This window comes from Solanum dulcamara, chromosome 11, assembly GCF_947179165.1.
Source record: "Solanum dulcamara chromosome 11, daSolDulc1.2, whole genome shotgun sequence".
Classification (NCBI taxonomy): Eukaryota; Viridiplantae; Streptophyta; class Magnoliopsida; order Solanales; family Solanaceae; genus Solanum; species Solanum dulcamara.
The window spans coordinates 55693066-55718907 of NC_077247.1; the positions used below are offsets into that span (position 1 = coordinate 55693066).

Genomic DNA, 25842 nt, shown 5'->3' on the forward strand with positions numbered 1-25842 from the left:
AATAATAATAATATATTCAATATAATTCACGACATAAAATGATAAGAATGTAGTAATTAAATATTACATCTTTAATATATTTGAGAAAAATATTAATATAATATAATAAGACCACTAAATTAATAAAATATGAATATCCCATAATATAACATCCAATGTATCAAATTAATCAAATATATTTTAAATCCACAAATTTTAAAAACTATTGACATTTTTTAACTGAACATATAGATTGTACTATTGAAATCCACTACCTATTTGGATAATTACAATAAAATCAATTCGTCCTATTGGATTCGACTTAGCAATTAGTGCATTAATCACCTAACGAAGAGCATTGAATGAGTTTCAGACTCCATTTCAAATCTGATCGATTTATATGTATTAGACCTAATAAGTGGTAGAATTTTAAGTCCTATACCATGTGAAGAATTTTTAAATTGAGATTTTTATTAAGTGTAAATAAATAAGGTTTTAATATATATATTTTTTATTATTTTTGTCAAATTTTGACTTGACATATTTATTAAGAAAATAATATTTGGTATAATGATTTTACTATTTTATTTTTATTAATTGATAAAGTTTTAAACATATTTATTCACTATATTTTCAAAGACATTAACTTAATATTAATCAATTGAGGATATAATATAAAAAATTATTCTTTTTTAATTTATCAAAATTGATAAATTAAAAAAAAATAAAAAAATATTTGACAAGTAAATAAGAACAAATAGAGTATTAATCGGCCTAAATAATATATTTTGTTTTAACTAGTTTTATTTTTCCGCGTGTTTGAAAACTATAAAACTAGCACCCACCCGCTCATTTTAGAACTCATCACCATCATCATACGCCGGCGCAACTTTTAGACTACTCCACTGGATTGCTGTCCCGGTGACGATGTCCGATCAAAACCCAAAATCAATTTTCCCTGCGATCAAGTAATTCTACTGTTCTTCCCAACCATTAAAAAGAAAGAAGGAAAATTGGAGAACTCGTTGAAGTTACATGGGTATTCTTGGAACCCTAAATCAGATATCTTGGAATTCAAGAACTCGTTGAAGTTACATGGGTATTCTTGGAAGTCGTTAAATCCTTAATCAGATTATTCTTGGAATTCGAGAATTTGACATTGTCAGATTGACTTGGTATTCTTGCATTCACTCTTTTTAAGGAAAAAAATCAACAACTTGTAGGTTACATGTTTTAAGGAAATCAAAGAAATTGTAGTTTGCATACGCTACGGGATTGCTGCTCTTAACTGTCCCGTGACGATGTCCGTTCAAAACCCCAATTCAATTATCTTGGTATTCTTCCATCCATAAAAAAGGAAAGAAGGAAAATTCGAGAACTTGGTATTTGATGTTGTCAGATTTTCTTGGAATTCTTGCATGCATTATCTTTAAGAAAAATTCAACATGTTGGCTTTTTGAAAATTACATTGTTGTTCTTAAATGCATATATTAAGGAAAGCAAAGAAATTGTAGTTTTCAAGAATGTTAAGGATGCATTTAGTGTATCAAATGCAGCTTTACAATTTGCGAATGCCTGAGGCTATTAGGAGTTCAATTCAGTGAGGGGTTATCTTGTATGATTTAACAAGGGTTGTTGAGGAGTTGGTTTTCAACAGCCTCGATGTATAATTTACCCTTTTAAAGTATTAATATTCTTTGTCATTTTACTAGGTATTGAATGGAAAGATGATGAGTCTTTCTTGAAGGCCCCACTCGCACAACTCTAAAAAAAATTAAGTAGTTTAATTGTAAGAAGTTGTGATTTGTAGTATTTTGAATGAAGACACTCAATTGGACAGACTTTCGTAAACGCTCTAAGTGGCCATTTTCCTTTACATGGTCTAGACTTTTTGATTTTTGATTGTATCTTAAAAATGGAAAACTGTGCATGCCATGTAAGAGAATGGGGAATTATGGTTCATCTTTTCTGATTTTGTTAATGTTTTCATTTGAGGATCAGTGGAGGTGGGCTGCTGAAAACATCATAGGTAAGTGATTAACGATGGCAAGTCGTGCTTTCATGCAGTTTTAATCGTTTAGACTGATTGCTCCTGCAAATTTGTGTGTTAATTGCACAAAAGGCAGTGACCGGTGAGGCTCTTCAATGAATTCTCATGTTACTTTGTTTGCTACTTCTGATGACATGTGCATATGCTTTATATGAAAATTGATACTATTTTTTCTCCTCTTAGTATGATGCTACATTCTAGTATCATTATTTTTTTTTCCAAATGAATATTCTTATACCACAACTCTATTTCTTTTTTTCCATGAGATTTACTTCCTTATAGGACTCTTCTTTTTATGTTTGTTATTCTTATAAGTAGTGTACTCCAAGTTTGAACTTGACCCAGTTTCCACCAGGTATTTGTTGCTATAGGCAATGGAACCTGCTAAGTTATGGTGGATGACAATGACAAGTTTAGTTTCTTTGACATTGATCTAATGCATTCGTTTTGATGTGCAGAAAGTTATGCTCAATTTATTATTTTACTTCGCCACCTGAAGTTGTACTTTCTTTTGAAGGATCTGGTGTTCCACGAGATGGACTGGTGCTGATGGGAGAAAGATATGGTAATCTTTTGCAAAATGTTGGACTGACATCATCTTTTCTATTGTATTAATGCTGCTGTACATAATTTATTTTGCCCGACAACTATGATGTTCATAACTTGGAATGGTTGTTGTTGTATATAGGATTGCATACATTACCTCAACTGATAGGCTGTTTGACGATTTGTGTTCGTTAATATCTTTTACAGTTGTTCTTTTATTTATTATTAGTACATGTGGCTTTGTCCACTCCACATTCCCTTCCCTGTAGGCTACAGTTCCCCACCTACCTACCTAAAGGAAGGGGGAGGGGACAAACTGTGGAAGGTTTCGCTAGTGGAAGAAAGTTACTTATGCATCAGATAGTGCAAAGCATTTCAGTGTTATGACATCGTGTAGTTTTATCGCTTTCTTTCTCTTTAGAATATAGTTGTTGAAGTATCCTCCTTATCTATTGCTATCCCATTCCCTGCTGCTCTTTTCAGATATACCTGTGAATTATGAGGTCAAGAAAAAGAGGTGCAGGGCCCAGTGTTGCAAAGCTACACTTCAGCTTCCTTCCCCGCAGCCAAAGAAACTAACTGGAGAGTGCACTGTCAGGAGAGAGATTCGATCTCCGCAGAATATTCTGTGGGGAAGTGCTTCCGAATAGCGTGATCCTGAGTCCGGATTCCTTTGTCAGATTGAAAGTTCAAGTCGGTTAATTGATCAATCTCTTGCTGATTGCACAGTTGGGGTAAACTTGAAATCCAGAAGCTCTGCGCAACCCCTTTCATCCGATGCCAGGTAATTTGTCCTTGAGTGCTTGTTTGTATTAATAATCAATGATGTCAGAAAATGTGTGCAATTAATTAATGTTCTTTTCCACCGTGCAGAAACTAGAGTTGTAAGGAGACTGCAGCATTCTGCAAAATCCATCTCCTCAGAGCTTCCATAGCACCCGTCCCATCACTGTTATCAATCTTCCACCCCAAGTTGTGGTGACAGTGTATTCTCTGATGAAAGGTAAAGTTATCAAATTTCTTGGGAGGATTAAGTCACTTTCCGATGTTATCTCAATCAAATATGTTAGTAATTCACACGACCTGATGTTTCTCTCTTCAGGTCAAGTGTGAAAATGAAACTTGTTAACATCTGGAATAGCAAGTTACAAGCTCTAGGGGAGTGCACAAGTATACACGATGGGGAGTCAAAAGAAGGTAAACCATTCCTACCATTTGTTCCTGATGTGAATTAGAGCTGAATTTTTCTACTGCATGTTTCAGTTAATTAGCTTCATTTCTTTCACCCACTTTTCAAGATTATCTTAGACTGCATTCTTATTAATACTGAAAGCATTAGAGATTACAATGTCTCTTTCTAAGTCTCCACATAGTCTTTTTCAAATTCCATCTTGCTTATGTTTTGATCTTGTAATAGAATTGTCATGCCTTACATCTTTTATTCAAATTGTGAGAATTTGCACCAACAAAACTCAAAATTTCTTAGATTCTGTGAGAAAATGGAGGGACTTCCGCCCAGAGATTACAGTTGAGTAGCTTAGCTACATCTCAGATGTTTTTGTGACTTCCTCTGTATTTTGTTAAGATGATGGAAAACCTTTTCCAATATGAGATGTAGAGCAGTACTGGAACAGAGAATCTTAAGAATCAGGAATACTCAATGTCACTTCTGGTATCTTGCATTTTTTTGGTGATTCATTAGTTCCTGATACCATTGATAAAAACTGCCTGGAGGGTGCCAAAGGTCTCCAACAGGTTGATCAAAAGTTTATTCTGATTGTGGCCAACACAATACTTGCTATAATTGATCAGGTCTATTCTGGCCTTTGCGTAGTCCATTATGGCCATTCTTGGTTTCTCATGAATTTCCTTATAATGGATTTATTTTGAACAGTTGTTTCTCTTAGGGATGTTAACAAGGACATGCGATACATATTTGTTTTACTGATTGGAATGTTGTATTTCTTTATTACAATGTGTTTGCTGCTTCTAAGACTGATAATTTTTCCAGTTTGAACTTAGTCTCCTGATTTTTGTTTACCCAATCATTCCTGACCTGAATAAGAGCATAGGGAGTCAAAAAAGTACACACGATGGGGAGTCAAAAGAAGTACACGCGATGGGGAGTCAAAAGAAGGTAAACCATTCCTTCCATTCATTCCTGACTTGAATGACAGCTGAATGTTTCTAGTGCATGTTTCAGTTAATTAGTTTCATTTCCTTCACCCACTTTTCAAGATTATCTTAGATTGCATCCTTATTAATCATGAACGCGTTAGAGATTATAATGTCTCTAAGTGTCCTAGGCCACATAGTCTCTTTCAAATTCCATCTTGCTTATGTTCTGATCTTGTAATAGAATTGTCATGCACATTTTATTCAAATTTTTAGCGTTTGCTAAAACAAAAACTCAAAGTTTGTTAGATTCTGGGACAAAATGGAGGGACTTCCGTCCAGAGATTACAGTTTAGTACCTTAGCTATATGTTGGATGTTTCTGCAACTTACTTATTCTCTATTTTGTTAAGATGATGGAATTTTTTCTGTTCCAATATGAGATGCAGAGTAGTACTGGAACAGAGAATCTTATGAATCAGGATACTATACTCAATAACACTTGTGTCGTCTTGCATTTTGTTGGTGATTCATTGGTTCCTGATACCAATGATAAAAACTACCTTAAGGGTGCCAAAATTCTCCAAAAAGTTGATAAGAAGTTGATTCCGATTGTGGCAAACACAACACTTGCTACAATTGATCAGGTCTATTCAGACCTTTGCATAGTCCATTATGACCATTCTGGGTTTCTCATGAATTTCCTTATAATGCATTTACTTTAAATTATTGTTTCTCTTAGTGACCGTTTGGTTGGACTCATTAGCAAATATAAATATCAACATAAACTTCCGCATAAATAGTATAACATTTGTTGGCCGCATAAGAAAAAGTTATATCCGCGCCTATGTAGCACTCAGTTATCCGCATAAGAAAAAATTAGCTCGACATAACTAATGCAGCATTTGGTTGGCAGTATTTAGTTGTTCACTAGTAATATCTTCGTGACTTATGCAAGTATTATTTTATGCAGGATAGGTTATGGAATCAAGACACATTTGTCAACAATGCAAGGCTATGAGTATTTACAGGCAAAAATTCTCTTTAATGTACCTGCATAGCATTACTCATTTTATTTTTCACCGCGTAATAATCCCCACATTATTATTTACGACATAACAGTTTTTACATTATTATAACCGCACAACTAATACTTTAACAAATAATGTCTTCCTATCATGTATTGCAATTTTGTTATATTACTGAAGAAAAAGAAGAGTGATATAGGGTGCTTTATCTTTTGCTTCATTCTGGTGGAGTATATTCTTGTGTAGAAACTTAGGTCCATGTCATAATAAATGTGCGTCCATTTTTACATAGTCAAGGATTATGAACTTTTTTATTATTATTATAGCATTTATCTTCATTGAACATTACAGTCATTGTCATGTTCTTACAGCATGCTGCAGGTCAGTGGATTCGTTTGGAATCGTTTGGAAGAACTGCGTGAGAAGGTAATGATTGTCTAAAAATTCATTGAAGTGTCATTTCAACCCGGAGTCTGTAATTTATTGCATTATCAGGTCCTATCGGAAAAAATGAGGACAACAACCTATCCTGATTCTTAGCAAGAGTTGGTATGTTTATTTTGATAATAGGTAACATTGATTTGAGTTTTTGACCACGCTTTTGCAGGTCATGCCTGAAATTGGTTACCAATTACTACACAACTATGCTGACCAAATTCAAAATTGGGGTTGGATCTGCAACATTCATTCTCAAGCATCAAGATCATTTACCAGGTAAGTTATGATCTTTGTTTAGATTTTTATAACACAACGAGTCTATGGAACTTGATAAAATTGCCATTTACCAGAAATTCCATTGCACTAAATTTTGCAATTTTGTGATATTACTGAAGAGAAGAATGATATAGGGTACTTTTATCTTTTGTTCCATCACTTTGTGACCGTCTAGTGGAGTATATTCTTATGTAGAAATTGAGGCCCATGTCAAAATAAATGTGCGTCCCTTTTTACATAGTCAAGGATTATGATCTTTTGTTTGATTCTAGCATTTATCTTCGTTGAGCATTACACTCATTGTCATGTTCTACAGCGTGCTACAGATGAGCAAATTTGTTTGGAAGAACTGCTTCAGAAGGTAATGGTTGTTTAAAAACTCATTGATGTGTTATTTCAATGTGGAGTCTGTAACTTAGTGAATTATCAGGTCCTTTCTGGACAAAAGAGAACAACAACCTATCTTGATTCCGAGCAAGAATTGGTACATTTTTGGTCATCTAATGTGAAATAGCTTTGCATTGTGCCGCTTGGTTTGTGGGGAAGACTTGAAACTCTTTATAATAGGTAACTTTGATCTTTGAGTCTTTGACCATACTATTATGCTGACCCAATTTAAAACTGGGGTTGGAACTTGGATCTGCGACATTCATTGTCAAGCTTCAAGATCATTTACCAGGTAAGTTACGGATCTTTGTTTAGATTTTCATCACAACCAGTCTACAGAACTCGATAAAATTGCCATTTACCTGAAATTCCATTCCACTAAATTTTGCAACATTCATTGAAGTTGAACCTAACACTAGCATGAAGTTATATGTTTTGGTTAAAGCAGGAACTTAAATCTGATTCACAAGCAACCAACATCTGTCACACTTCTTGCGTTAACATTCTCTAATACTTGTCTCTGTCATATTATACGTTCAAAAAGTTAAGTACATGTAAACCATTTGCAAATCAGTCGTATATGGGAAAGGTAATTCAGTACTGATTGTAGTTGTTAATACAGGATTAGGAAGTGACATCAACTAATAGGAAATAAGAATTGGGATTGGGAATTATTGGGAATAAAGCTACACTGTATAGTAAATACACAAGGGCTGGGAGAGATTGCTCACCTACATTCTCGAACCTTTTACTACACTTTAGAGCTTATTCTCTTTAGCGATCCTGTTCCTCCCTCTGAAGGAAATATGCCTACCTAAGTATGGAAAACAATGCATGAACAACACTTCTTCTCAGACTAGTTATTCCATTCTGAGGTATCAATACCACAGTTTATATCAGTTCTGTGCTCCATCTTGTTGAAAGCAAGAAGGATTTTTGAGGGTTTAAGGCTTTCAAGTGTCATTTGTGCACATGGTCTCTTAAGGTCCATTTTATGTTTTAATTGGGTTGATTATAGCAAGTGAGTTATGAATTGTTACTTCTAAGGGAATTTTTTTTGTTCTAATACCATCAATAACAAGACAATGCTAGAGATTCTCTTATTGAATTTTGAGGCCTTGAAAATCGAATAGCTTCCAGCTATTCCAACTTATTTTAGAAAACTATTCATGACATCTTTCATGTTTTAGGAAATACTCCACTGGCTAACAAGATTCTTTTGCATGTGTTTGATAAGAAAATGGTTGTTTTCTTGTTACCACAAGATTCGTGTATTTTGGGCATTAGTGTAACTGATGTGGATCTGTAAGAATTTCTTCGACAGATTAGTCCATTGATACTAACTAGCTCTCATATTTCACTCCTTCATTTACTTAACCCTAATCTTCCTCATGTGGAATCTTACTTGTGTTCTTGCGTACATGCTGTGTCATGTTCTTTGAATAATGTATTTGCATTGCAACCCACTTAACTAACTCCCCTGTTTTAACGTTACTCCCTTCCTCCAATTAACGCCTCCCTTTAATTTATTCCACCCCTCTCATTTTTCTTTTGATTATACATCGACAAGAACCGGAGGAGATGAAGCCAAATGCGACCAACGAAATTCTGAAAGATAGTGCTTTTATACGTTTTTCCTTTATACGTTATCCTTAGACAAACTTTTGTTATTCACTTCTTCTATTAGTTTTCTATTTCAATTTCCTCTTACATCAATAGCTTACTCAAAGATGAAGACAAATGTATAGTTGTTTATACTTCAAGCCACTCTATGAGATCATTGCTATGTGGAATCCATTCGGCGCCAAGTTAAGGTAAACTATTTAGGTGAGATTTGTTCACAGTTTTAAAAAATGACTTTTCTAACTTAGAGTTTGACTATTTGCGTTATCCAAAAAGGTGATTGGTTTAGGTTACTTCTCTATTTTTTAATTCTGATAACGTAATAGGAAGCTCCTACAATCGTTTGACCAAAAAAATAACTTCATTCGTTCAAATTGAAGTAATCTTTACAAAAATGTATGTATAAAGATAAAACAGACGAACAAGGTGATTTTTGATGATGTTGAAAGTTGATATATATGTGTCTGTCTGGTTTAAATTCAAGAGGTTTTGGAAGTTTGTGAGTTTAGATGCTATTTGCTTTATTAAAAGCTAGCAAAATCTAGCAGTTACTATGCTTTTCATTAGGAGCTTAAAAGGATTTAGTTTCTTTCTAGAAAAAGAAACATCGATGGTCTTACCGTTCTTAGTTTTATTGATAAATATTAGTGTTTTGTAGTGATGAATGTTGAGGTTCAAGAAATAATGTTGTTCCTTCTCTATTTATCCTGTATTTAAATCACTATATTGCATTCATGATCATTATATTCTTCTCAGTTGAAATGAATCACCCTTCCCTCACTGTATTCATTTATTATGTTATTGTTTAAGTTGGTTTACATAGCATGATTTGTACATGTATGGAGAAATCCTCAGCATTCTCTAACATTGAATGAAAGGAGCAAAAACCGCACTGGATCAGGTGCTGGAATACTTTCTGATTTACTGCCCATCTGTAGCTATTTTAGTAGATTAGTGTAGAGATTCCACACATTAGTGCTTTTATGCAGTTTATATTGCAATCACATTTCTTTTGATTAATTTACTACTGTTAATTGCAAAAGGATATAGACTCACTTAATCCTAAATACAGATTTGTAAATGTATGAATTATAATACTCACATATCTTCTCTGTTCCTCCAGCGTATCTCTTTATAGAAGCAAGTCTCTGGTTGGTATTTCGTGAACACGTCGCTTGGATTAGTTTCTATGTGGAAATAGTTGCTTGAAAATCCAAATAAAATGAACAGGCACCTCTATTTATCTGGTAACGGTAGTATTTCGTGAACGCATCGCTCTGATCTGATTGATCTTTTGGTTTGCATGTATGATCTTGGAAGCCCAAAGAGGGTCTTACATCCTCCGAAAGAGTCTCTACTAAGAATTTCCCTTGTGCATCCTAGTTTTTCCTTCAAAATTGTTGATATTGAAAGGTCCGTCTTTGATACACCAGCTAACTTAAGGAGATTTCATGTACATATTAAGGAAATTCAAGAAATCTTTTAAAGCAAATTATTGTCATTCTCGCAGCATTTGTTAAGAATGTTCAAGAATTATGCGAATGCCCGAGGCTAAACCTTAAATCAATCTTCCGCCTATCTATCTATTGGTATTCTTACATCCATAAAAAAGGAAAGAATGAAAATTCAAGAACTCAATATTGTCAGATTTTCTTGGAATTCTTGCATGCATTCTCTTTAAGAAAAATCCAACAACTTGTTGGCTTTTTGAAAATTACATTGGTATACTTAAGAAATTGTAGTTTTTAAGAATTTATTGTCATGGAACATATAAAAGAAATTCAACAAGTCTTTGAAAATAAATAAATTTTTATGTTGTCATTCTCGCAGCCTATGTTCAAGAATTTGTTTTTACTTTTTTAGGGAGATTTGAAGCTCAATTCGGTGAGGGGTTATCTTGTATGATTTCACAAGGGTTGTTGCGGAGTTGGTTTTCAACAGCCTCGATGTTGGTTTCACCAAGGTAGTCATTTACCCTTTCAAAATTTCAATACTCTGTATGATTTTACTAGGTATTGAATGGAAAGATGTGGAGTTTGTTCTTGAAGGCCCCACTCGCACAACTCTAAAAAAAATTATAGTTTACTTTAAGGATGAGAAGTTGTCATTTGTAGTATTTTGAATGAAGACACTCAATTGGACAGACTTTCGTAAGTGACCTTACTGGCCATTTTCCTTTACATAGTCTAGACTTTTTTACTTTGATTGTTTCTTAAAAATGGAAAATAGTGCCATGTAAGAGAATGGAGAATTTTATGGTTCATCTTTTCTGATTTTGTTAATGTTTTGAGGATCAGTAGAGGTGGGCTGCTGAGAACATCATAGTTAAGTGACTAACAATGGAAAATCGTGCTTTCATGTAGTTTTAATCGTTTAGACTAATCGCACCTGCAAATTTGTGTGTTAATTGCAAAAAAGGCAGTGACCGGTGAGGCTCTTCAATGAATTCTTATGTTCCTTTGTTAGCTACTTGTGATGACGAAGGCATATGTTTTTTATGAAAATTGATACTATTTTTTCTCCTCATTATTATGATGCCCCATTCTAGTATCATAAAAAAAAATTCCAAATGAATATTGTTATAGCACAGCTCTTATTTCTTTTTTCCAACAGATTTACTTCCTTATAAGACTGTTCTTTTTTGTTTGTTATTCTTAAAAGCTGTGTACTCCTAGTTTGAACTTTAACCGAGTTTCCACTTTCCACCAGGTATGTGTTGCTATATGTATTGGGACCTACTATGTTAAGGTGGATGACAATGGTAAGTATTAGTTTCTTTTACATTGATCGTAATGCATTTTGATGTGCAGAAAGTAAGTTCTGCTCAATTTATTATTTTTACTTCTTCATCTGAAGTTGTACGTTCTCTTGAAGTATCTGGTGTTACACGAGATGGACTGGTGCTGATGGTGGGAGAGAGATGGTAATCTTTTTGCAAAATGTTGGACTGACATCATCTTTTCTAATGTATTGATTCTGCTGTACATAATTTCTTTTGCCTGACAAGTGACAACTATGATGTTCATAACTTGGAATAATTGTTGAAGAAATAGAAGAGAAATATATTTAAGACTTGGAATAATCACCGATAAGAGGCACAATAGTGTGGGAACGCTCCTCGGAAAGAGGCACGACCAGAAGATCATCTGAAAAGAGTCATGACTCTTGTCAGAAAGTTATAGGAAAGAGGCGTGACTCTATTGGAATGGTTGTCGGAGAGAGGAAATGACATCGCTAGAACTATCATTGGAAAGAGGTCTTCTTGACCAATTGCCAAAAAGAGGCATGTCTCTCCGGAACGACCACTGGAGAAAGATGTGATATTGAAGAGTGAAGGGCACCGAAAGTAAAGGGTGCCGGTCTTTGATGGGTGAGGGGATGGGTTGTTGCCTGTTGGAGAGCAGTAACACTAGTTGCCGGTATTGGCTAAGGCTGTCAGCCAGTAGGTGTAACCTGTATTAGATACGATCCACGTCTTAAAGGAACTAGCTTCGTTTGAACACTTCAACACTACTCTAACGTTCTAACTGTTTCAATAAATACTAGAAATTTTTAAATAGAATGTTAAAGAGGTCTTAAATCAAAGGTCTCCTAGAGGCAAGGAAATATAATTTGAGAACTTCTCCAGGTGCAAAACTCAGAGCAAGGCATAACAGAGGTCAAATTTGTTGTCAGGAGATTCAGAAAAAACTTCATTAACCAAGGACATTCAAGATGAAGACGATCATCTTATGGACTTCGTTAAACAGACTTAAAATTATGGTTCTGTCCTGCTGTACTTTAGTCCAGAACTGTAGCCTCTATTTCTTTTTTCCATGAGAGATTACTTCCTTATAGGACTGTTCTTTTTATGTTTGTTCTTCTTATTAGTTGTGTACTTTTAGTTTGAACTTTAATCCAGTTTCCACTTTTCACCAGGTATCTGTTGTTATAGGCATTGGGATCTGCTATGTTAAGGTGAATGGCAATGTTAAATATTAGTTTCTGTGACATTGATCTAATGCATTTTGATGTGCAAAAAGTTCTGCTCAATTCATTATTTTACTTCATTTGTTTGGTATTGGAGACGAGTTATGTGGAGAATCTTGTAGCTCAATTGGTTGGCCGGTGGTTGGCTACCTTAACTTTCAACTTGTTGGTGAAGGTTCCATTCTCCACCTTGTAATTCCCTCCCCTATTTTTTTTTATTAAGAGAGCGAAAGAGAGAGAGGGAGACGCCGTTATTTAGGTGCTGCTGAGTATAATTGACAGTTTGAAAGAGAGCAGTGTATTTAGTCAATTTTTATGCCCTTCTGAGCTGATTAATTGGGCATTCGAGGTTATCTGACCTGTATTGACAGGGCATGCCACCAGATTTTCTGGTGGTTTTGCAGCCATGGCGTTGTTTGACTCTCTTTTGCCCGAGCTTAACACAGATCTAAGCCACAATTTTTCTCTATTCACCTTGAATGTTTTGTTATATTTAGGATGTATTTGGTATGAATGAAAGTGTTTTTGAGAGTTGGGAATCAAAAAGCAAAAAGCTCTCAGAAGGGAAGAGCGAGGCAACAGAGAGTTGAGGATTTTTCATTGAAAGGTTGGTTGCCTCTATCTGCATTCAGCCTATGATTTCTCCAGCACAGTAAGAATCCCAACAACCCTTTTATCAATTTTAACGAGGGAGTATATTATTAACAGCTTGCTTGGATTGTTATATATCGCTTCAAAGGGTTTCTATGCCTTTCAACTCTTTTTTTCTTTTCTTTTTTTGATGCTTCTGCCGGAGCATTGAATGTTTCTGGGGGAGCTGAAAGCGGCGTTGGTGAGTATAATCGGTAGCTTTAAAGAGGTGATGCTGATTTTTGCCAATTTTATTCCCTTCTGAGCTGATTCTTCAGGCATTTGAGGTTATCCGACCCGTATCTTGGTGGGGCATGCCACCAGATTTTCTGGTGATTTTTGTAGCCATGGCGTTGCTGGACTCTCTTTTTGCCTGAGGTTAACATAGATCTGAGCCTAACTTTCTCTGTCAGTTTAGGGAAACTTAACGGTTGGAAAATGAACAAAACAAAAGCTCTAAGGGGATAGAGTGAGGCTACAGTGAGTTGATGATTTTTCATTGAATGGGTGCTTGCTTCTCTCTGTATTCGGCCAATGATTTCTGCATTACTGTTAGAATCCCAACTATCCTTCTATCAATTTTATTGGAGGGAGTATATTATTAACAACTTGCTTGGGTGGTTGTTATATATCGTCAAAGGGTTTTCTATGCCCTTCCACTCTTTTTTTTCCTATATTTTAATGCTTCCGCCAGAGCATTGAATGTTGCCGGTGGAAGCGATGAGGGTGAGTATATAATCAGATGGCTTGAAAGAGGCGATGATGATTTATGTCAATTTTTATTCCCTTCTGAGCTGATTAATCGGGCATTTGACGTTATCCGACCCGTATCTTGGCGGGGTATGCCACCCGATTTTTTGGTGGTTTTTGCAGCCATGGCGTGGTTAGACTCGCTTTTTGCCTGAGCTTAAGCACAGATCTGAGCCTCAATTTACTGGACTCCATTACTGTAAGAAACCCTATAACCCTTTTGTCAATTTTAACTGACCAAGTATTCTAACATCGTCAGGGTACTATATAAACAAAAGTTCTGGGAAATGAATAAAGCAAAAGCTCAGCAAGGAAAGAATGAGGCTACAGGGATCTGAGGGTTTTTGTTCCAAGGGTGGTTTCCTCTCACTGAATTAACCAATGATTTCTCCATTACTGTCTCCTTTTTTGTACCTGGATTTGTAATTCCTGCATGCATTCTCTTTAAGAAAAATGCAACAACTCTTTAAGGCAGTGACCGGTGAGGCTCTTCATTGAATTCTTATGTTCCTTTCTTTGCTACTTCTGATGACGAGATCATATGCTTTATATGAAAATTGATATACCTTTTCTCCACTTAGTATGATGTTCCATTCGTATATCACAACTCTATTTCTTTTTTCCTTGAGATTTATAACTCGTTTTTTATGTTATTCTTTTGAGTAGCTTACTCCTAGTTTGAACTTAACCCACTTTCCACCAGTTCTCTGTTGTTATAGGCATTGGGACCTGCTATGTGAAGGTGGATGACAATGGTAAGTTTTAGCTTCTTTGACATTGATCTAATACATTTTGATGTGCAGAAAGTTCTGCTCAATTTATTATTTAATTTATCATCTGAAGTTGTACTTTCTTTTGAAGGATCTGGTGTTTCACGAGATGGACTGGTGCTGATAAGAGAAAACTATGGTTATCTTTTTGCAAAATGTTGGACTGCCATCATCTTTTCTATTGTATTGATGCTGCTGTAAATAATCTCTTTTGCTTGACAAGTGACAACTATGATGTTCATAACTTGGAATGATTGTTGTAGTTTTTAGGATTGCATGCATTACTCAACTGATAAGCTGTTTGACGGTTGTGTTCATTAGTTTTTTATTCTTTGCAGATGTTCTTTTATGTATTTTTTTGTGGTTTTACTTGTAATTGGACAAAACTTGTATGGTTGTACACCACACAAAATATTGATGCTTACATTTTAGTTTTGTAAGATGTTCTTGCACATCTCTTTCCTGGTGCTTCATTTGCAATAAAATACTTTCGTTACCCGCACCGCCTCTCCAAAAGAAAAGGGGTAGCTTCTTGGCCGGTGGGGGGGGGGGGGGAGATGAAATATATATTTTTAATTGATCACTACAGTATGTAGAGATGTTTTGATTATTTATTCTAGCTGAAGTTGATCTGGAACATACTGATTCTTAGGTACTTTTAGCTTGGAGACGGTATATGTGCCTGTTTCTTTCATCTTCAGTTATGCTTCTGTTATGCTTCCCTTTTGTCTGACCATTTTAACTATGGTTTCATATGCTTCCCTTAACACATCAAAATGATATGCATGCTTTCCGCCTTTCCCAGCAAGCTTTGTTTTCAAAGAAGAGGCTCTGAGCTCTATTTCTGACATTTCTTTATTGGAAATTGTTACTAAAACTCACAGAAGGCCAAACATTCTCATCTCAAGGTTCTTGCCTTTGTGAAATCCATTTCACTTATTAGCAATTAGCATTAGAGCCAACAATGCAAGAAAACACCACAAGTAAAAAGTGTGCCAAAAAGTGGAAAGACGCAAGTATTTTATCAAACCATAAAGAAACTATCCACAACTACAGCAAAAGTTGCATGTCTTTGACAAGGCGGACACTGTCTGTACCAAGTTACTACAAGGAGCAACAACTTACAGAAGATTAACATACATTTATGCCTTGTTGAGGTAACAGATATAGGACTCTATTCCTGCAAATGCAACAGAACTTGAAACCTGCAACATATTCCAACGGGTGAACTAATCCCAGTGAACATAATTGGCGTTTCATGGTTTCAACAGAATTAGACAAGGTTCATTAAGTTCCGTTATCTCTGCCAATAATAATCGCCTAAGAAACTCACTGTGCCACCGAGCAAGGGGGAACTTGAGCCAATGGTAACGTAGCAGCAGGCACCCTGCATACATAAGAGGATCTGTTGATTAAGCAATTGAAACCACAGAGAGCTGCCAGAAAAAAACATGTGGTGATTGTGAATACGAAGACAACTTGAAGAATACTTGGGTTGCTAAAATGTCAGCTTCTACGGCATAAGATTTAGATCTATCAACGAATAATAAACTCATAAAATGGTTGCAATCTAGGAGTCAGATTTATATGATTAGGTAGTATAATCAGTGTGTAGTGAGAGATGGAGACAAGGAATTAGTCACAGAAATAAATCAGTTGATAGAGATCTCTCTCAGTTCCAAATATCGTAGTTCCTGCTACAGTTTATATTGCCACTGATCACACTAGGTTCTCTTGAGGACAAAAAAAGTAAAACACTGAAGATATTCCCCTGAAGAAGTCAAAGCGGAAAACCTCATGAAAGCAAAAACTCTCAAATGAGAATGGCTAAGCATCCACAAGTAAATAACATCTCTTGCATCTTCTCGTGCATTTTTCATCCATCTTAAAGTGTGTGGTTCTCATTCAATTAGGTTGTTTCACAAAATAAACTCTTTGCCTTCTCCAAGTTTTTCTTTATCTTAGATTCATAATAAGTTCGTAATTGAGAACTACAAACATGTTTCTTAGTCATACAACTTAACATGTGACCAACTTCTTCCCTTGTCAGGGATTTTCTTCCCTATCTTCACTTCACAAAGTTTATTAGACAAGAATCGCAGTAGCTTTTCAAAGTAACCCTTTGACAAGTGAGTAACCTTAAACTTACAAATGCAATATATCTATCCCAAGACATTGCAAATGAAGTGCCAAGAGTGACTGGATTTTAGTTCCAAGGCAAACGTGATCCGAGCTTTGAGCAAATTAACATTTGTACTAACTACCAACGTTTATCTTTTGTCCAACTTCTTGTTCCCTTCTCGGCTTGGGTATAATTTCAAGCAAGAAGTTAAACTTTTTATTGCATTCAAATATAAGTGGCATGTGGGACTACATTAGGTATGTTGTTGTATTCAAGTATAATTGGTCTAAAATGGATATAACTTTTTTTTTTTAAATGGATATAATCTTTTGAATATTTAAACATAAAAGAGGGTCTTGTGGTAGTTCTTGTATAGGGGAATTTAAAAGTTCTGTTGCTTTCTCAAAAAACAAATAAATTAGACATACTAGAAACCGCAGAAGAGAAACTTCCTTTAGAAAAACAACAATATTATTATAGAAGACACAATTACATCCAAGTACTGGAAATGTGCAGTGCGTACAGCTACATAAACAATACACTGTTTTGATGTGTCACAGCTGACATGGACAACTAATTACGAAGGTTAGGCGACATAGACTACTAACTTGACAAGTTAGTTGATATTAACCATAAATGACTGATGGTGCAGGAGGCACAAGTAAAAAATGCACTACTGCGTTTTTTGTAAAACTTTTGAGGACAAGAGTTTTACTATTGTGTTCATCTCGATAAGATATTTATAATATGGTCTACTAATAGACTTATGAGTTATGACTTGATAAGGTATATTTGACCAGAAACCAATTTGCTAGAGTCGAGAAGAAACTGTAACGACCAATGGATGTGGGAGAATGTAATACTGGGTGGCAAACAGACAGATTTTAGTCACTCATTAAGGGAAAAAGGAGGGACATAGAAGGAAAAGGAAAAAAATGAACAGAGCACTTATTTAATTGGTTGAGAACAACAGAACATAGAACAGACTATACAGGACTTTCAAGTTCCATGAAACAAAAGAGTGTCCTAATTAATAGCAAACCTAATTGTAGCACAACATTTAGCATTCTATGTTTACTTACTATACAATTATCTAGACATGTATAACAAATATAGATACATTCTAACAAGTTAGAAAACTTACTGAGGGTCAACTTGCACATTTTTCTTTGCTTTTTTCTTGTTTCGACGTTTCTTTCTGGAAGTTGAGCAAAGCAAAGATGGATCCAGGACAGGGGGCACAAATACTATGGGAGGGGCCACTTCCGCTGATGAAGATCCTGATTTTGGTCTTTTAAATACATGAAGCTGATCTGGTGCCTGAACATCACTAGGTTGTCCCAAACTATATGCTAAAAGTCCACTATTAGCCTTTTCCCCAGCACCTTCAATAATTTCAACTTCTTTTCTTTTATCCACACGAAGCGGACGACCAAATTCCATTGGCATGAAGCCAGCATTAAAATCACCTGTATCCTGAACTTTATCTAGTGCAGCATAAAGCTTGCGTTTAGACTTGATGATCTCAAACATCACAGTTCCAGCACCAGTTTCTGCAAAATAAGTGATGAAAAGTTAACACTTCATTACAAGGAAGCACTTGAAAGATTAGATATTGAGATCCCCTTCCTTTTTTTTGGATGAATTGAGATTCCCTTCCTTTTCTGGAAGGAGTTTTGGGAGAAGGTGGTTGACCTAAGATGGAAATAACTGCTGCTCGAGCTGCCAGCTGTTCAGCTTCTTTCTTGTTTTTCCCGGTTTCTCCCGTATAATGAATACCATTGAAGACCGAGGTAGACTTAAAAACAGGAAGCACTGCCACAGGTTGAATTGTCTGATAAGTAGGTTTCTCCAGGTTCATTTTAACAGCATACTCATTCAGGATAGACTTGCAAAACACTGTATCCTAGACAAAGTACACAATGGATAATCAATATTAGTAATATGAAAAAGGATATATAATTCAGACCGTCAGAGAACAGCTTCCAGTTCCAGCTTTGGTGTAAATGGATCTAGAAAACTTTTATAGGGTTGATTTGATCAAGAGTTGAAACAGATTTGGATCAACTGATCTTTGGAGCATAAGTTTTAGATATTCAGAAACTATAGAAACAAAGAACCAGTCTGCTAGACGCCTAGACCTAAGATCCAAACACCACACTAGTACTGAAGCCCTTCAATTAGTCTCATTCTCTGGCTCTTTAACACTTAATAAATAAATCAACCTACTTTTTTGAATCACACTGTGGCCATCTAATATCCAAACGCCATACTAATACAACAGCTCTAACTGAAAGCTTTTCCATTAAGCCTCATTCTCTGGCTATTCAACAATTCATAAATAAATAAACAAACTTCTTTAAATCAGAATGTACCCTATACATCCATATATGTAAAAATAAAAGTGAACATAAATGTTCAAAGTCACAATGCTAGAGAAAAATAGTCTATTCCCACCCCACTCTCTCTCTGGGTTTCTTGTGAAAAATCTAGTGTGTTATTTTCTGATGCCACCTATATACTGAAGAACCAGCAACTATAGAAGAGGTAAATGCGGAATTAAAATAATCAACACAAGATTTTTACTGGAAAAAAACCTTTCCCAAGAACAAAAAATCACGACCTACCTTGTAGGATTTCCCTCTCAAATTACTACTAAATTTGAGTCACTGCTTTAGGTTACAACTCTATAACCAAGGGATCTACCACTATAGTACCTTTTCCCCACTACGATTTTTCCTAATTGTATCTCACTTCTTTCAAGACTCTACTCAGTGAAGAAGCCCTTACAACTCAAAACTAGGGGTGGGAATGGTATGGTATATACCGAATTACCATACCATACCGAAATTTTTGATACCATAATTTTGGTATTATGGTATTTGGTATGGTATATGGTATATATTTTGATTTTTTTTTGGTATTCGGTATGGTATTTGGTATTTAGAAATAACATACCGAAATATCGACTACCATACCGAAGTATATAGTTACATAAATAACATATATATATATATATATATATTATGCAACCTAGTATTAGTATAAACTAAATGTTTAGAAGTTGAAATCCCGACTACTCTATTTTGATTGAAATGTATTTTAAATGTAATTGATTAACAAAAGGAGTTGTTTCTACATGTGTAATGTGTTAGTATGATACAATTGAGACCTTTTTTTGAATTGTCGAAGTTATAATACGCGATTATACGAGTATATATTAGTCGAAGTTGAACAAACTATAGTTATCGACTTACCATACCGCAAAATATCGAAATCGAACTTCAAAATACTGAACCATACCTAATTAAATTGGTATAGTAATGGTATAATAGTTTTAAAAACTGAATACCGAAATTACCGTACCATACCATACCAAAATTTCAAATACCATACCATGCCCACCCCTACTCAAAATAACAACTAAGAAAAATCACTACGAATGTAAAGGTTACAAGTTAAGCTCAACAAATCAAACTAGACAACAAGAATTGTTATAATAAATCTGGATAGGAACAGGTTCTTTTGTCGTTGCCAGTTGACTCTCTCAAACTGAAGAAACTTTGTGATAAGACCTTTCTCTTATTCTCTCTTTGTATGATCTTTTCTCTCTACGTGTGGATGTCTTCAACAACATCAATGTAGTTCTTTATATAGGAACGCTTTATATAAGAGTAGATGGTCAATTTTGATCTCCCAATTCAACATGGATTAGTTCAAGAATTCAAGAACCTAATCCAAGTTTGACTTGATTTCCATCTTTCTTTCACGTCGACCTTCTCCTATTTCCAAAGCTTCTTCCTTGTACGCAAATATGGTAATATTTTCATATTACTTCTTGTTCCTTGCTTCACCGGACTACCCGTAATCCTAATTCCTCAAGGAATCCATCAATGCACTTGGAATCTACTTTGCTCTTGATCCACTGTCTTCTTCCAGACTAAGGTGAAGGACCTGGTTTCTTCACTCCTCGCAGTGTACTCTTGATGGCATCTCTTGTAGTAGACATGTTAAGAAATTGGTTCTTCGGGAGTTCTTAGTCATAACTCATAATCACTACGCGTCCTTATTTGAGACATGTATAATATCTGGTTCTTGCATATGATTGTTATGTTTTGCTAATCATCTATTAATCATCAAAACTTCACATTGTTAGCTTAGCACATCCCTAACTCATGGTTCTTGGTTCAACAATTTTCCCCATTTTGATGATGAAAACCCCATAACAAAACATGACTCAATCATTATAGTCGCATGTGCACTCAAATGCAAGCCTCTCCCTAAGAACCAACTTCATGTTAATCATCATGACTACGTAAGATCTGAACTCTTATCTAAGTCTTTCATGGGACTAACCTTCCACTCATCGCAACCTAGTAAGTGGCTAGGTTATGCGAACATGATCAAATCCATATGTTTCTTGCACTAGTATCAAGTTCAATTACAACTCTGCACATGGCCCTGGTTCTTTTAGCAGTTGTCTCCAGTGTAAGTACTCCAAGAACCAGGTTCTTTCTTTATCAATGATCATCAGAGTTGTTCAGACTAAAACAGCTGGGAGGTACTTGGTACCTGTGTTGGTGAAGTAGCAGGTACCCATTGGAATTAGTCAAGACGGGCACAAGTTGACTCGGTTACCACTTACCACGTTTTTCGGAAGAAAAAGGAGTACCCAAATAGCACTTTAAAGTAGACTAATTTACATATGACTGTTTGCAAAGAACATGCTTTTATCAGTTACAACTGGACAATATATGTGATTGAAGTTGATCAAAAATTAGCTATGGTAAGTTAAAAAGGAAAAGGTCTCCAGTTAGCTCATATAATATTACATGGCATTAAGGGGTCGTTTGGTAGCTGGATAAGAAACACGATATCCATGTATTAATTTCCACATAACTTATACGTTGTTTGGTTGACAATTCAGAAACACGCATAACTAATACATATATAAGTTATGAGGGAATCTATGTATTATTTTATGCAGGATAGAAGGTGGAATAACTAATACATGCACAAAATAATACATAGATTCACTCATAACTAATCCCTACATTACTAATACCTGCATAACTCTAACCAGCTACCAAACGACCCCTAAAAGTTAAAGCACAAAGGTAAATGTTTACACATAATTTCGTCCGAAGTACCTACTAGCCCTTCACGTTCTCACTTAATCCTGTTTCACTCACTGAAATGGTAAATAATCTACCAAAACTCTGAATTTTTTAATCCATAATCAGCTAGGTCTTACCATTATGCAGGTATCAAGAAGGCAAAAATAAACCTGCCTGCAGAATTACAGCCATTTCTTAAAAAACCTGTGACATGCCACCATCACATCTTCTTCCCAGGGGCTAAAGTAGAAAGCTATAGGAACCTATCCATCAAGATCAAACTAATTATAGTTACTTACTTCCAATGCTGAAGTTAAATTTGATGGTGCGATGCCAATTAAATTGAACATGAGGATGGGTAATAGAGAGCAAAAGTGAAGATTATTTCCTCGGGAATTAGGCTGACTCAAGTCTTTCGAGGAACTTCCCGGAAAGACTGAGAGTAAACATTTATAGAGGGCGAAAAAAATTTCTTTGGAAGAACTGGTACTTGGTAATTATTAGCCAGTACTTTGGAAACTGTTTATACTCTGAGATAACATTTGGGACAGCAGCCTACATATCATCATACTCTTTTAGATCTTTAAAAAAGAAAAATATTTCAGAATATTACAGACTCAACCGTGTCTTCCTCACTATTCACATGTTAAAAAGATCAAGGATAGATCAAAAATGAATTTCTGATTAGTCATGGAGCTATAAAAAAAATGAATACAACAATGTAATGCCTTAGTCTACACATCCTTATGAAGGGCATGAGTATGCTTTTTTATTCATTTTACAACTTTCATGCTTTTCATCTATTGACCTATTCAGTTGGAGAAAGAAGAGACTTTCATCTCATATTACAACATTATCAGTGCCATAATTCAGGAAAATCATGAATCAACCTTGCTAACGTCAAGATATCCAGTACTCTAACCCTAATGACATCGCCCAAACAAATAATAAAATTCAAGGCCATTTCTAAAAGTGAGCGGCCCTTAAAAATCAGGCATGACTTAAATAAGATGTTCCTTTTGAGAAAATCACCTAGCAACTAAGATATAAGTCATTTAGACTCTTATAAAACTGAATAACCTAAATATATCATTTAGGCAATAATACAACAAACCTCACGAATAAGAGGGCATCCCTCATGTTTCATCTTTTCTTTCAAGCCAATCAAGGCAACTTTGGCAGCGTCCTGCTCTGCAGCCTTTAGATGTGAAAATGTGCTAGGAGAGGTATACCAAAACCCATCAACAAAAACACTGGATCTAAAGAGGGGTGCATGCTGAGAGCCTGCATTGACAGTGTGATAAACTGGACGACCTAGGGACGATCGCTGGGTCAACTCTTGTAGACGATTCTTGTGAATGAATTCCTCATGAATATCTACAACGAGAAATGACAAGTAACAAGTCAGAGTAGAGCTAGTCTCATAAACACATTAGGCTCCAAGAGTTTCAAACATGTTAACCAAAAATATCTGTTGTCAAAGTCGTCTTCTATAAAAAAAAAAAGGGGCTAAACAGCAAAATTTGAATGGTCATTTCCATTCAAAACATATACATAATTATCTTTCCAAAAAAAGAAAACCAATTTAAAAACCAACTACATACTTCATGATATATACACTAGCACACACCTATATACGTGTGTACAACCCAAATAAATAATGTGCTGATTCTTCAGATAAATCTTTAGCCAAAAAACAACAAAAACCTTCCAGGGTGTAGCGGGTATGATGCATCATCCTACCTATTCAGCACCCTCGGCTTCTAAATCAGTCCATGTCCTTTGTAAACCAATCAAGGAAAACCTCCCAGTACCAGCAAGGGATATGGTGTGATGGTTGGAATCCGTCTAACATTAACTAGTGGTTTGGGGTTCAACCCCTAGGAAGGGAGAGCCTAACTGCCCATAGGAAGAGCTCTACCCCCTAAGTGGGCTTACCCCACATGAATTTGGATTAAGTCGCACCAGTGAGTTTTTAATACCAGATTCCCAAATCCAGGGAAAAAATCCCAGTACTCATATAGTTGCTTCTCTATTGCTTACCCAAAGTGTTTTTTTCTCCATAAGGAAAGAATAAGAAACAAAGAAATCTGGTATCCACACTTCACAAATTACAGACAGACAACTGAGGCTTCCCAAGATTAAGGGTGCTTTCGGTATGAACCAATTTTCTCATGTTTGGTTGGTCAAATATTTTGGAAAACATTTTCTCTAGGAAAACAAGCTCTACTTCCCTAATGAAACAAGCTCTACTTCCCTAATGAAAGTAAGGAAAATAAGTCCAACTAGTGACATTCCACATTGATTGTATCGTCCCCACCCCTCCAACATACCTCATCTTCACCACCTCCCACCCCCATAGCCCTCATCCCCACCACCTCACACCCCTACCTTCTAACCTCCACCTCACATAGTATTTGACTGAATTATATACAAATGCTTTTTGGATAAATATAATTTGCCTAAATACCAAACACGAGAATAAGTAATAAACCACTTATTTTCCTAGAAACAATTTATCAAGAAAACATTTTCCTTCGTGCCGACCACACCTTAAAAGAAGAAAAGACAGACCAACTTGCAGCCATACAGAACCCAAATAGAAAAATTAAACTACATGCAACCGGTATAATTGCAAAAAATTAGGTATCACCGCGAAAGCTCATTTTTATCACCTTTCAAGTCAAATAAAACAATTAATGGTTTCTAGGTTGGTGGGTTTTACAGATCCAGAGACCAAACAGCTAAAAAAAAAGAATACCAGTACTTGTCAACAAAACAGAGAATGAGAAACGAGACCAGGAACTTACTCTGACGCTGTCCTTTTTCAGTTTCACTTTCAGAAATTGGGTTTTGATTAGTGACAGCTTCGGCCAATTTATTTTGCTGTTCAGAGCTTTGAGTCACAGAATTCACTTCCGCCATGGTTGAAGAAGAATGATAGACCTTACGCTATTTACCAAGTTGTTTAGAGTTCACTGAAAGAGAAGCCAATTGGTGATTTTGGGTATACACACGACATTTTGCAATAGGCCTAGGTTTATTTCTTGGTCAAACAAAAATTGGGACTTCACTCTTATTTCTGGATGATTGTTACCTACATTATGTAATAAGAAAAATGATACAAATAATTCAAATAATGAAAGTACTATATAATACAATATAACAATCATTCAAATAAGATGTTAGTGAAATTTAATTTGTGATTTGAATTCAAAAATAGTTTATTAGATGCAATTTATAATTCATATTTTTTAAATTGAACAGTGATATTTGTCAAATATAATTTTTATTCGCAATTGATTAATGCAATTTATAAGTTGTATTTGACAAATGATAATAATACGATTAAAAGTTATATAAGTTTATACAGTATATATTAATAGTATACAAGTAGTGTTTTTTTGAATTGAGTAGTGGTATTTGTCAAATAAAATTTTTAGTCGTTTAATGCAATTATAAGTTGCATCTGACGAATGGTGATAAGTGCAGTTGAAAGTTACATAAGTTTATAAATAGTATATATTAATAGTATAAAATATCTAATGTGATAACTTTGAAAAAAAAAGTAAACAGCCTATTTTAATAGGTAAAATATTATACGTCGATACTAGAAGTAATTTTTATTATTAGCATGTAAAATTAAAATTTGAAAGTTGATTTTCACACATAAGTACTTTCAATTTACATACGTCTGATAAACGCTAGTGTCGATTTTATTTATCTTTCACTGAAATCATTCAATACTTATTTTTATCCATTTTAAAAAAATAGTTGGAATATATTCTTCTTCTTGCTTTTGCGCTCATCAAGCGTCCCAACAGGGTATAAAATGGAAAATAAAAAAATCGGGTCTCCTATGCATATATATACAAAATATTTGTTGAGGTAAGTCCGGAATATAAGAGTAATTTTTGTAATTAAAATTTTAAGGCGTAATAAAAAATTTAAAAATATTAAATGAGTAGAGGCGCGAAGGGCACCACACTTTATGATAAAGAGAGCTCTATAATAAAAGTGAAAGAATAGGTAACTACGCCTTA

The 25842-nt window shown here is 35.1% G+C and overlaps 3 protein-coding genes across 9 annotated transcripts; 2 read left to right on the top strand and 1 right to left on the bottom strand.

The window, feature by feature from the left end:
• The first annotated feature begins 819 nt into the window (after positions 1–819).
• Positions 820–6038, top strand: LOC129872095 (uncharacterized). Of its 7 annotated transcripts, XR_008762414.1 has the most exons (8): positions 820–1154; positions 1981–2008; positions 2547–2594; positions 3059–3359; positions 3449–3578; positions 3678–3772; positions 4587–4712; positions 5663–6037. XR_008762414.1 is itself a non-coding variant. In XM_055946967.1 (4 exons), exons 2-4 carry the CDS (start codon positions 2404–2406, stop codon positions 3223–3225), a joined length of 252 nt encoding a protein of 83 aa, XP_055802942.1. In that variant the 5' UTR covers positions 820–1154; positions 2385–2403; the 3' UTR covers positions 3226–3359. The 7 variants fall into 7 exon arrangements, 2 of the variants coding, with proteins under 2 accessions (XP_055802942.1, XP_055802941.1); XR_008762416.1 differs by lacking the exon at positions 1981–2008 and having other exon boundaries at positions 4648–4712; positions 5663–6038; XR_008762412.1 differs by lacking the exon at positions 1981–2008 and having other exon boundaries at positions 5663–6036.
• A 44-nt stretch (positions 6039–6082) lies between these two features.
• LOC129872093 (uncharacterized) lies at positions 6083–14972 on the top strand. Its single transcript, XM_055946964.1, has 8 exons — positions 6083–6143; positions 6325–6431; positions 6566–9694; positions 10305–10404; positions 11151–11202; positions 12360–12398; positions 14494–14545; positions 14652–14972. Exons 3-8 carry the CDS (start codon positions 9664–9666, stop codon positions 14759–14761), a joined length of 384 nt encoding a protein of 127 aa, XP_055802939.1. The 5' UTR covers positions 6083–6143; positions 6325–6431; positions 6566–9663; the 3' UTR covers positions 14762–14972.
• A 591-nt stretch (positions 14973–15563) lies between these two features.
• On the bottom strand, positions 15564–24867 carry LOC129872958 (double-stranded RNA-binding protein 4-like). The gene is made up of 5 exons (XM_055947916.1): positions 24610–24867; positions 22914–23176; positions 18378–18588; positions 17827–18235; positions 15564–15947 (listed from the first exon to the last, which is right to left on the bottom strand). The coding sequence occupies exons 1-5, from the start codon at positions 24722–24724 to the stop codon at positions 15890–15892; spliced, it is 1056 nt and encodes a 351-aa protein (XP_055803891.1). The 5' UTR covers positions 24725–24867; the 3' UTR covers positions 15564–15889.
• Positions 24868–25842: the final 975 nt, after the last annotated feature.